The 12,005-nt window shown below is 60.7% G+C and overlaps 1 protein-coding gene across 2 annotated transcripts; it reads left to right on the top strand.

Moving 5' to 3' along the window:
- Positions 1-740: 740 nt before the first annotated feature.
- SLC39A3 (solute carrier family 39 member 3) lies at positions 741-6,635 on the top strand. 2 transcript variants are annotated; one of them, XM_025861235.2, is made up of 3 exons: positions 741-847; positions 2,303-2,634; positions 5,727-6,635. In XM_025861235.2, exons 2-3 carry the CDS (start codon positions 2,425-2,427, stop codon positions 6,459-6,461), a joined length of 945 nt encoding a protein of 314 aa, XP_025717020.1. In that variant the 5' UTR covers positions 741-847; positions 2,303-2,424; the 3' UTR covers positions 6,462-6,635. The 2 variants fall into 2 exon arrangements, with proteins under 2 accessions (XP_025717020.1, XP_025717019.1); XM_025861234.2 differs by having other exon boundaries at positions 745-847; positions 2,275-2,634.
- The last annotated feature ends 5,370 nt before the right edge of the window (positions 6,636-12,005 follow it).

Below are 12,005 nucleotides of genomic sequence, written 5' to 3' on the forward strand. Positions count from 1 at the left end.
CTGTGCTTTGGCCACACCGACGTTCTTGTACACGCCTGCCTCTCAGTCCCTTATGTGTGAAAGGGTTTGCCTCCATGTACCCACTGGACCAACTTCTCCACATTCGTCTTTGCTCAAACATCTATGAGGCGTATTTGAGCATCTTACTTAAAATAACAGCACTTACCCAGCATAGTCCCTTGTGGGTTCTATTGTCCCAGAGTACTTCCGACATAATTCCATCACTTATTATGTGTATTGATTATTTTCTGCGTCTTGTCCTAGAATGTAAGCTCCAAAAGGGCGGGAAGGGTGATCTTTGTTTTGCTCACAGATGTTCTCCCAGAAAAGGCCCTGACACAGAGTAGGCAGGGGTGTTGAGCAGATGAATCTGCGTCTTAAGCTGACTGGAAGGGCATCAGCGTGGTGGACGCTCGGGGAGGAACAGTCTCCCGCAGGAAGCGGTTTCCCGTCGCGGGCCAAGCCTCCATAGGAGCGGCATTCAGCACCAGGCGCCCCTGGACAGCTCTGGAAGCCAAGTCCTGTCGGAACCTTTCCTCTAAGGTCGGAGTTTCCTGCCGGAGCCACCTGCTGGCTGTACCTACCGCTCGGCAAGAGGAAACTACTTTCCCGGGCCGGTGGCGGGGGTGGGGGAGAGTCGCAGGTTGAGTGGCGGCCGCAGCAGCCAATGACACGGCGCGCTCGGCCCCGTGGCGCCCGGGGTAGCTAATGGGCAGGGGCGTGGGCGGGGCGTGGGCAGCCGCGCGCGGACCCGGGGCTGGACAGGACCGCGGCTGTGGGGTCGAGACCGCGCGGCGGTTGAGCGGCGGGCGGCGCCGGCGGGCGGGCGGGCGAGGGCCCGACGGAGGTGCGTGCGGGCCGGAACCGGGGGCCAGGAGCCGGGGCTGGGCGCCGGAGCGGGGCGGGGCGGTTCGGGGCAACGCCGGCTGGGCCGCCCGTTAGCCGAGGCCGGGCTGCGGCGCCCGCCGCTGGTTCCCCAGTTAGCGGCGAAATGTATGCTGATTTGCTTCCGACCCCCCAGGCGGAGCGCGAGTGCTCCCTTTCGGGTGGGGCCCGCTCGGCCTCGCCCTCCTCGGGGCGCCCGGTGCGGCGCGGTGCACACAGAAGGCGCTCAATAAGTGCCTGATGGAGGAATGAATAAACGAGCCCCTGCCTCCTCGTCCCAGCCCATCAGCCCCGGTGTTGAGAGCGTGCAGGCCACCCGCTGCCGCCACTGCACAGCCTGGGCATCGGGACACCCGGCAGGTGTTTACTGGGTGCCTCCTGTGTACCTGGCTGTGCGTCGGGTGGTGCGGGGGCGGGGGGGTGGGGTCCAGATTGAGCAAGACAGACTCCCAGTCCCCGCGGAGCTCGCAGCCTCGAGCAAGGGAGCTCAGTCAAGGACTCCAAGTTATGTAGTTTCCGTCGCACAAATGATTCCAGAACCTAATGCCAGCGAAGGGGGCGGGAGAGGCCTCTCCAGCTGGTGGCATCTGCGCGGAGACCTGAAGGCCTCACTCAAGTGGGGCGTGGGCAGTGAGGACAGGGAGAGTAGGGGGGGAAACACGGGACAGAGGAGCAGCCAAGGGCCCTCCCACTAACCGTGGCGTTTCCAGGGTGAAATCTGCTTCATTTGGGCTCACTGAGGTCCACAAGCTTTAGCTCACCTGTTGGTTTGCAGTGGTTACTGAGCCTCTGTTCTGCACCAGGCCTCGTGGTGGGCAGAGGTCAGCCGGGGAGGCCCTTCCAAGGGAACCCGAAGGCAGTGACCCTAAAAGACAAGACCTCATCGGGAGGTTGGGGGAAAGACGTATTCCAGGCCCAGAAAACAACTGGTGCAAAGGCCCTGAGGCAGGAACGGGCTGGGCATACTCAAGGACCACAGAGGCCCGTGTGGGATGAGGCGAAGCAGAGGCCGATGGTGCGGAGCCTTCTATACAGGGTGTGGTGCTGGGTTTTATGGAAGGGCAGTGGGAGACCAGTGGAGCAGCACCACCCGGTAGAACATCCTGCAGCGATGGAAAGGTCCTCTGTGCGGTCCAGTGCGGTCACTACTGCACCTGTGCAGCTGCTGAGCATTTGAAATATGGTTAGTGTGACTGAGGAGTTGAACTTTGCCTGTAATGGAATTGTAATTAAACAGACACCCATGGCTCGTGACCGCCGTATTGGACAGCACGGCCGGGGCGAATTTTCTGCAGGAGGCAGTGATATGGGCCAGGCCCGGAATGGAGTGAAGTAGGGGGGGAGGGGGGTGATGGGCTTGGTCACTAAAGCTGCTCAATACTCCAACAGCTGACGTGGTTGCCCCTGGTGTTCACAGTGGCTGGACGGAGGCATGAGCCCCCGGCTACGTGGTTGGGCCCGGTAGCACGCCGTGGGACAGGAGTGTGCCCCGGCACATGGTTTGGCCCTGCAGCGACCAGAACAGCCCGGGCCGCCACCATGATGAAGCTGCTGGTGGCCAAAATCCTTTGTATGGTGGGCGTGTTCTTCTTCATGCTGCTTGGCTCCCTGCTCCCCGTGAAGATCATCGAGACGGATTTTGAGAAAGCCCATCGCTCCAAAAAGATCCTCTCACTCTGCAACACCTTTGGAGGTGGGGTCTTTCTGGCCACGTGCTTCAACGCTCTCCTGCCGGCTGTGAGGGAGAAGGTAAGGGCTCCCTGGCGGTGGCCGCAGCCCGTGGCACCTTGTGGCCCCGGGTCTCTGGTGTGTTTTCAACGATGTCACCGAGTTTGGTGGTAGCTGTGACACTACAGGAGTGACAGGAAGTGAGTTTGCTGTGTGACCGTGGGTTGGTTGCTTCTTTTCTCTGGGCTTTACCTGGTAGACAAGGGGCTTGAACTAGACCTGGCTTGCCAGCTGGCGAGCCAATCCGTTGTTCCCTGAGCAGACCGCCCAGCGGGGTAGCTATACGCTTTGCCCTGTAGCGGGCGGTGTGGGCCTCGCCTCAGCACCTGTATCAGGCAGCTACTGCTGCTTAACAAGTGATGACAGATTTAGCAGCTTAACACAGCATGTGTTTGTTATGTCGCGGTTTCTGTGGGTCAGGGGTCTGGACACCACTTAGTTGGGCCCTCTGCTCCAGGCCCTCATCAGGCAGCATTCCAGGTCTCCTGGGCTGTGGTCTCATCTCAGGGTTCGACGGGACAGATCGATTTCTAAGCTCGTGTGGTATTGAGGCAAGTTCAGTTCCTTCCCAGTTGTCAGACCGAGGGCCTTGCTTCTCCATGGCTGAGGGCTGCCCTCAGTCCCTTCCACATGCCCCCCCCCCCAGTATAGCCACTTGCTTCGTCAGCAAGTGCCTGGATTTCTGCCACGCGTCTGTTGTTCCCTGCTGCCCGGCTCGTGTTCCTTCGTAACACAGCATGGGAGCTCACACGGCATCCCTGGGGGTAAAATTTCAGAGTCCTCTCTCAGGCCGTCTGCACCCCCAGAGCCTCTTCCAGCCCTGCCCCCCCCCATCTGCCACATTCTCGTGCCGTCACCCCTCATCACACTTCTATCTCAGGCCGGGGCTGCTGTGATGTCCTTGCTCCTCCCCGTCGCCCTTCAGTGCCTGTGGCCCTCTCCTGGTCCTCCCCAAACCGCTCCGGGCTGCACCCCTGCCCACACCAGAGCCTTGGCGGGTTAGGTCCCTCCCCCGGCCCCCTGCCAGGCTCAGCGGGCACCTGCTGGCTTGGTCACCCCACAGATATCAGCCCCCAAAACTGTGGCCTTTGTGTGTCTGATGATCTGATCTGAGTTGGTTAGTGTTTCTCACTGGCTGGGGTTCCTGGGGGCGGAGCACATGCAGGCCTGGAGATGCTTAGCAAATGAATGAAATGGCCCATCTGCAAAACACAGCCTTCTGCAGCAGGGGTTCCCATGCGGGTCGACTCTGTGTCCAGGGGACACTGAGTGAGGGCAGGTGACTGGGTCAGGAGGTCTCACCTGGGCCAGTCCTGCCCCCAGGGACACCTGTGGTCCTCACGATTAGGGATGCTCCTGGCATCTGGTGGGTGGGGCTGGGGATGCTGTTGAACACCCCCCACACCTCCCTCTGGTGCCCAGGACAGCCCCCCACTGAGAATGACCCTGCCCCAGTGTCAGCACTACCCCCCCGCAAGTCATGACGACCAAAATGTCTTCAGTGTGTCCTGGAGGGGCGGGGTAGCCATGTGGCGTGCGTGCGCGTGCGCTCCCAGGCTGTCATGAAGGGGTGCTATGAGCATAGTGTTGGGGCGCCTGGCTCAGGTAGAGCACTTGGGAATTACATGCACCCCAAGACCCAAAGCGTGAGCATCAACCAGCTGTGAGTCACGCTGGGGGAGGAGCGGTCCAGACAACTGATGGCACGTTCTGCAGCCCCCAGGCTGGACAAGCTTGGTGTGTGCACACAGCCTCAGGAGTACCCGCAAACTGAGCCCAGCTCTGAGGAGCCCACCCCCCACCTTGCTGGGCAGCATCCAGCGCTGGGCTGTACCGAGCAACAGCCTCTCACCTTGCCTGTCTAGTCGAGTTTCAGTGAAATAAATGAAACACGAGTCAACATTGCAGTCCTTGGCCAAGCCGGCTGTGTTTAGGGTCCTCATGGGCCACGTGTGGCTGGTGGCTTCCATATCAGACGGATAGAAAGCATTTCCGTCATCAGAAAGTGCTACTGGGTGGCGCTGGCTGGCAGGATCCGCTGGGGGGGGGGGGCGTGGATATGCAGAGTCTCACGCATTCTTAGCATATTCACCCAGGAAGACCTTTGGAAACAGCCCCACCCGGCGCCCTACGGAAGCAGACCCCCCACAGGCCTTCAGGGCTGCAGAGGCTGGTTGATGGCACAGTGAGGGAGAGTCTGTCCTGTGCCATTTCCCTGCTTCTGGAGCGTTCTTGGCGGTGCTTGCTGTTCCTTCCCTTATAAGGCACATCACCGCGGTCTCTGCCTCTGTGGTCACCTGCCCGTCTCCCTGTGTGTCTCTCTGTGTCCCCTCCTTTTGTGTCACATAAGGACACCGTTGCTGGATTAAGATCCCACCCTAAGGATGATCTGTCTCGTCTCCAGATCCTTATCTTATGTAGGATTTCCCCGGGGCTGGGGAAAATAGCAAAACAGCTCAGACGTTTGCTGTCTGTCCTTGTGGAGGCCAGGGGTCCAGGAGGAAGGGGCTGGCAGGCCTGGGTCCCTCTGAGGCCTCTCTCCTTTGCCATCTCTTCACGTCGTGGTTCCTGTAAGGACTCCGGTCCTAGTGGGGCAGGGCCCACCCTAACAGCCTCATTTTAACTGAATCACCTCTCTAGAGACCCTTTCTCTAAGGAGGGTTAGTTTGAAATTCTGGATGTTCAGAGACTTGAATATATGAATTTTTGGTGGGGGACACAATTCAGCCCATCACACCTTCATTATATCCACAAAGACCTTTCTTCCAAATAAGGTCACATTCTGAGGTTCCAAGTGGATATATCTTTAGGGACCACAATTCAGCCCACTACAGCATGATTAATATTTGGCTGGTTAAGTGGATATAATGTAAAGTCTCACAATGCCCTTTGTAATAGGGTTTTTGGGAGTTTTATTTTTTGGAATCCAGCAAGGGTGAGCCCACCTTTTCCTTTTTTTTTTAGCTTCTTGTGTGAAGTGGGTATTTCTGTGCTTTGCTAATTGAACAGTGATATCTCCCCCAAACCCTGTTGTGTTGGTAGCAGGAGTGCAGGCCGCCCCCTCTGAACCTCTCTCTCCCTCCTTCTCCTCTCTTGCACGTCTTCTGCTCCAGCTCCAGAAAGTTCTGAGCCTCGGGCACATCAGCACCGACTACCCACTGGCCGAGACCATCGTGATGCTGGGCTTCTTCATGACCGTCTTCCTGGAGCAGCTCATCTTGACCTTCCGCAAGGAGAAGCCATCGTTCATCGACCTGGAGACCTTCAACGCTGGCTCGGACGCCGGCAGTGACTCGGAGTATGAGAGCCCCTTCATGGGGGGTGCGCGGGGCCACACGCTCTATTCGGAGCCCCACGCCCACACACATGGGCTGAGCGTCCAAGAGCTGTCGCACTCCAGCCCGCTGCGGCTCCTCAGCCTGGTATTTGCCCTGTCGGCGCACTCCATCTTCGAGGGCCTGGCCCTGGGCCTGCAGGAGGACGGAGAGAAGGTAGTGAGCCTGTTCGTGGGGGTGGCCATCCACGAGACGCTGGTGGCCGTGGCCCTGGGCATCAGCATGGCCAGGAGTGCCATGGCCCTGAGGGACGCGGCCAAGCTGGCCGTCACTGTCAGCTCCATGATCCCCCTGGGCATCAGCATCGGCCTGGGCATCGAGAGTGCCCAGGGGGTGCCCAGCAGCGTGGCCTCGGTGCTGCTGCAGGGCCTGGCAGGCGGCACGTTCCTCTTTGTCACCTTCTTTGAGATCCTAGCGAAGGAGCTGGAGGAGAAGAGCGACCGTCTGCTCAAAGTCCTCTTTCTGGTGCTGGGTTATGCCGTCCTGGCCGGCATGGTCTTCCTCAAGTGGTGAACTTGCCCATCACCCGCCCGCCGGATACAGGCGGTCCCCCCCACTCCCAAGCAGGGGAGCTCAGGCCCCGGGCTGCCATCTGTGCACAGAGGGGCCGCGCCCCAGATCCAACACCCTGAGCCTGGGGCACAGCAACTGCTTTTAAAAATACTTCTCTTAAAGTTATTTACCAAAGCTGTGTGGCCATGTCATCCTCTGGCATTGGGATCTGATGACTCACACAGGAGGTGGGGCCGGGCAGCCGCATGGGGTTGGGCTGGGACCCTCCCCCCCCCACTCCTGCCTGCAGACAGGACAAGACCGTGGCTTCTCCGAGCCACTGAGCCCATCTGGAGGCCTGAGACTTGTGTCCTCTGTTCCCAGCTGGCTCTGTCGCATGGAGCGTCCATCCGGCGGTCACACAGGGAAGCTCTGACTCCTGCCACCTGAGGCAGTGCCTCGAGGGGGACGGGCGGGGTGCCAGGTACCTCAGCACTTCCCTCTTCTCTGCCTTCTGCTGTGCCCCCCCCGCCCCCCGCTGCCATACACTTGGTGGACCCGAGAGATGCAGAGATGCGCAGGCAGGGCTAGGGGCCGGCTGGGCCGTTGGTTCTCAGTCCCCGGGGCTGTGGGGCCGGGGGCACACACTGTGAATCACCCCCTGCAGACGCAGATGAAGCCAGAAGCTGCCTCAGGGTGCGGGAGCTCAGGGCGCGTGTGGGGCTGGCACCAACCCTGGGCACCGGCTCCCTGGCAACCTTCTGTTCAACTCGCCTGTTGTCCCAGCAACCCCGACGCGGGCCTCCGGGGATAGGAGCCTGGGCCGAAAGCCTTGCCTGGGGGATTTTGCCATCAGAGGTGCTCCGGAGGGAGTGCGGGCCGGTGTGCTGGGCTGGGCTCGGCTCTCACAGCCTCAGCGCGAGGGCCCAGGTGCGTGCCTTCCCAGCACCCTGATCCCCTTCCTCTGCCTCACTCCTGGCCGGCAGGGCCTCCCGAGCACAGGCCCCTTCTGCCCCGGGGCCCTGGGCTTGGTGGGGCCTCGTCCCCAACTCCAGCCTCGTGGGCGCCCCGGGGGCTGGCCTGCTGCCACCACTCAGCCCCTCCTAGCACAAGGTGACAACCTTTGCCACCACCCCGGCCGCCTTCAGTTTTGTTACAAGAGGCGGGGGGATCAGGGATGTGTGTCCGAGAGCCTCAGCTTCTGCTCTGCCTGCCCCTACCCTGTTGCTGCAGAACGGTCAGGCCTGTTGCTAGAAGCTTCTGTCTGACTTGTCCTGGAGACCCATCTCCAAACCGCACGTGGCCTGCCTCTGCCCTGTGCTGGGAAAGTGACCCCCAGGGTGTGGGGACATCATCCTTTCCATTGTGTCCTGGGTTGTCAGCCTCGGCCTGCCCCCCGCTTCACTCCACTCAGGAACTGGAAGTTTCCACCCACTTGGCCTTTTCCCTGAGTGGGCGGGTCATTGCGGAGCCACCAGGTTCTGTAGCCTGCCTTCATCGGGGCTGGGGTCGTCTCTGCTCCAAGGACCCTAGCTCCATACGCCCTGTCGCTGCCAAAAGCACACACACCACAGGGTCCCTACCCTCCTACCAGCCATCAGCTGACTACCCCCCTGCCCCCACTGATGTCTCCAAGGCCATGTCCCCCTCACTGTGAGCACACTTCCTGACCAGTAGGCCCAGGAAGGGCACCACCACACCAGCAAGGAGCCTTTGGTCATGGAAAGGCCCAAGGGCCCCTCTGCCAGCCCCTCAGCCAGACGTCACCACTTCCCGAGTCCCCAGCGTCCTCAGATTCTCTCCATCTGCTGGGCTGTGGCCATTCCCAGCTGACCTGCTCTCCCTAGGGTCCCATCAGCCCCAGCAAGCTGCTTCCAGGCCCCCTGAGGATGCTGGGACCCCAAGAGGTTTGAGGGAGCTGTGTTGTAGATGAGGACACCTCCGGCCACCCCTTTTGTCTTCTGTGCCCAGTGGAGCAAGGGTCAGCCCTGGGACCTGCTTCCACAAGCTGCCGTGGTTGGCCAGCCGTGGGGGTGACGGTGCCTTGGTCTTGGTCTTGGTCAGCTTTCCCCGCATTGGGTGAGGATCAGACCATCTCCGCACCGAGGTAGGAAGAGTGGCTGTTTTGCCCTCCGACGGAAGCCCGGGGAAACGGCAATCACTCCTGAGGTTTCCTGGGCTCTGGTGGCCAAGTCTGGTCTAGACCAGGGTCTTCTGAGGCCTGCCCGGGGCTCCATCCCCCACCAGCTCAGACACCGGAGCACTGCCATGTGGTGACAGCAGCTTTCCTATGGATACGACTGGATCGATCACCAGTTGGCCCTGGACCAGCCCCTGCAAAAAACTGGACATCAGCCATGAAAGGCCATCTGTGTGCAACTTTGTGATCCTAAGGAGATGTCGTGCGGCCTGCTGCCACAGAGATCCCTGCCTTTTGGGGGGTCTTCTCACTCCGTGGTTCTCAGGGGTGTCCCCCAGGGCACACCAGGCGGTGTCCGAGGACGTCTGTGGTGGTCACACTGGGGTGTCACCGCTCTAATTCCTAGGAAGTGACAGTGGGTTCCACGCAGAGGGCAGTTCGTTCTGAGATCCCATATGCATGTTGGAAAGAGAGGAGGCGGGCAGATGCCTGCTGACGGACAGCCCGGCACACTTGGCAAGGGCCGGAGGCACGGCTGCTGCAGCTTGGATGTGAGGGTGCCCAGAGAGCACACACTGCTGTCTGTTTGACAAAACCAAGCCCTCCGTACAGAACACCAAACACCAACTCTGTCCGTATGGCCGTGGCTGGGTCAAGGCCACCCCCAGCCACCTGCTCGGCCTAGGCTTGTCCCAGCCCCCAGCAGGAGGGGTCCTGGGTGGGCAGGAGGAGGTGGGGGTGCCCTGGGCTGGGGGCACCATTCTGAGCTCTGCCAGGAGGAGAATTACCTCAGACGGGTCTCCCGTCGTCAGCCCTTTTCCTCCACCGGGAGGTCCCTGGGCCAGGCCTCAGCCCTCCAAGGTCTGCTCTGAGTGGGGGCTCAGGGCACAGGCGACAGCTGGATGGAGTCAACCACATTCCCCTCCTTGATCTGGAGACAAAGGGGGAAATTAAGAGGCCTCGTGGATTGAATCAACCTTAATAACAGTGTGTCGGGGCTTCTGTTGTCTGCTGTTTGTGTCTCTGGTGCAGAAGTTATTAGCGTCGGGCAGGGAGGCGGTGCGCCGCTTCCCCGCCTGTCTGCGTCTTTCCAGCCCCCAGAGGCAGACAGGGGAGAGGATGGTGTCTCCCAGCCCACGGTGGCATCAGACCTGCCCTGGCCACCAGCTCTGGACCTGCCAGGGAAAGAGGCACGCATCCCACCTGCCCCAGCCTGTGCCCACCCTTTGGGGCAAAGCCAGTGATGGGCCCATCCCACCTTCTTCCCCGCAGAGCCTCCTGCGGGCGGGGGCATTGTTCCCTGAAGGCGTAGAGCTCTCCTCTGGGCCGCTGGGGTGCTAAAGCCGGATTGGGCTGAAGCAGGGAGAACCCGCTGCGTGCCCCTGCCACCCCGAAGACCTGTGGCTCCCACGGCAGGAACAGCTGGTCTGGCTGGCTGCAGTGCTCGACAGAGGGCTGGGGCGATTGGTGTGTGCCCAGCCCGGCCAGGCAGGAGCGGCTGGACAGGTGGGCGGTTCCGAGCCCCGGCTTCCCAGGTGCATGGGAGGCCTGGCCGAGGTACTGCACTTAGACCAAAATAAAGAGCCACCACGGTTGGCAGGTCTCTCCATCCAGGGACCACCCGGGCCTCCCTCTGAGCATGTTCAGGCCCAGCCACTCTGGCTGACAAGCTCAGACAGGGTCTCTGTCCTGGCACCGTAGACATTTGGGGCTGTCTTGTCGCCCGCTGGGTGCAGGCTGTTGCCCACGTTCTGGCTGGTGGCGGGGCTGCAGGATCTGCATTGCCACCCAGCCCCCAAGTGCTGCTGATGCTACTGGCCTGGGGACACGTTTGAGATCCATTGCCCGACTCCGGGTCTGTCTCTCCCAGCACTGCTGATACCAGACTCTCGGGCACTGTGTGTGTGGGTGGGGGGGGATGCTGAGCCGCATTCCTGGCCCCCGCCCACATGATGCCAGGAGCACCCCAGCCGTGGCCACCACAAGTGTCTGCCGACAAATATCCCAGAGTCCCCCGAGGGTGAGGCCCACTGCCCTAGGATGCATGGCAGCTCGCCTAGTGAGGGGAGACAGATGACATATCAGCGTGAAATGCAGTTATCAGCAATAAATGCTGTGAAGACAGAAAAAGCAAAGTGAAGGGAGAGAGATAAGAAAAATGCAAATGATTTTAGCAACGTGGTCAGGGAGGAAATCCCTGGGGGCCACACTGGAGTCCCAAGAAGATGGGGAAAGAGCTTTTCCAGGGGAGGGATGGGGGACAGACAGCCTGTGCAAAGGCCGTGAGTCTTTCTGTGAGTCATGGTCCTTTTTTTTCCTGACTGCCCACAGCCGCTGTGGCAGTCTGTAAAACACCCAAGCATCATGGGGCTTTATCCTGCCCGTGGCGAAGACTCGGGGGACCCCCTCTCCTCAAGAGGTAACGGTAACAGCAGCAGCACCCTGTATTTTGGGAGGAGTCCCGGGCTGCCTCCATTTGGCCCAGCAGGTGGCTTCGGCGAAGAGCCTGCGTCTTTCACTCAGGGCTTAGGTCCAGCTCTGCAGAGGCTGACTGGCAGAATTCTGGCTTGGGAATGCCAGCCTATTCATTTTCCAAGGCAAACTGGGTTTGGACAAATGATTTTCTTATTTTCGAATGTTGACGCCAAACTTAAACAAAAAACCTTGGGGACCAAACTGCATCTGCTAGAGACCATGACACTTGGTCTCTGCTTTGCCCACATAATTGCATTAATCCTGGGAGCACAGAGAGAGAGCAGAGAATGCAACCCAGCCACCTTCCCCCCACCCCCAACAGCACTGCCAGGAGTGGGGGGGGCAGGTAGGGATAAGCAAGGCCAGTGTGCCCCCCTCCCCCCGTCCCAGAGCTTTGGGGCAGGGAGAGGTCCCATGGGCTGCCAGGCCAGGTGAGGAGGTGGGACTTTGCCGGTGGACAGTTGTCCTTTGCAGTGGAGACGACTTTATGCAGGACAGGGACAGCCAGCCAGGGGTAGCAAGAAGGCTGGGTTGTGGCTTCAGAGCCCAGTGGACCCGAGTTCCAGCCCCAGCCAGCTGCTTCCCAGCACACAGCCATGCTCACAAAGGCCAGGGCTCTTCCAGCCAGCCATAGGCAAGGGTCACTGCTCTCCTAGTTTGGGGTGCTCCAATGGGGGCGTGGGCCCCCGTGCCCTGGGGAGAGCTCAGAGGGGACTCGGGCCTGTCCTCCCCCGGCTCACAAGGCCAAGAGCCTGGCCTGGGAGCTATAAATAGCAGCCGCAGAGTGGAGCTGCTTCCTGTGCTCACGCTCCTACGCACGAGTCAGCCTGGCCTGGCCTGGGCAGGCGCCCGGAGGAGCTGGAGAGCTGGCCAGAGGCTGGAGGCCCAGCCCAAGTGCAGGCCGGTCACTCAGGAGACCAAGGGAGGCAGGCCGTCGGAATGGGAGGGAG

Source organism: Callorhinus ursinus, unplaced genomic scaffold (genome assembly GCF_003265705.2).
Source record: "Callorhinus ursinus isolate GAN/ISIS: 27379988/994484 unplaced genomic scaffold, GSC_fseal_2.0 scaffold77, whole genome shotgun sequence".
Lineage (NCBI taxonomy): Eukaryota > Metazoa > Chordata > Mammalia > Carnivora > Otariidae > Callorhinus > Callorhinus ursinus.

Coding starts and splice junctions, on each gene's coding strand:
- SLC39A3 (XM_025861235.2), top strand. CDS start 2,425: ATGATGAAGCTGCTGGTGGCCAAAATCCTTTGTATGGTGGGCGTGTTC. Junction 2,635..5,726: donor TGCCGGCTGTGAGGGAGAAG/GTAAGGGCTCCC, acceptor CTTCTGCTCCAG/CTCCAGAAAGTTCTGAGCCT.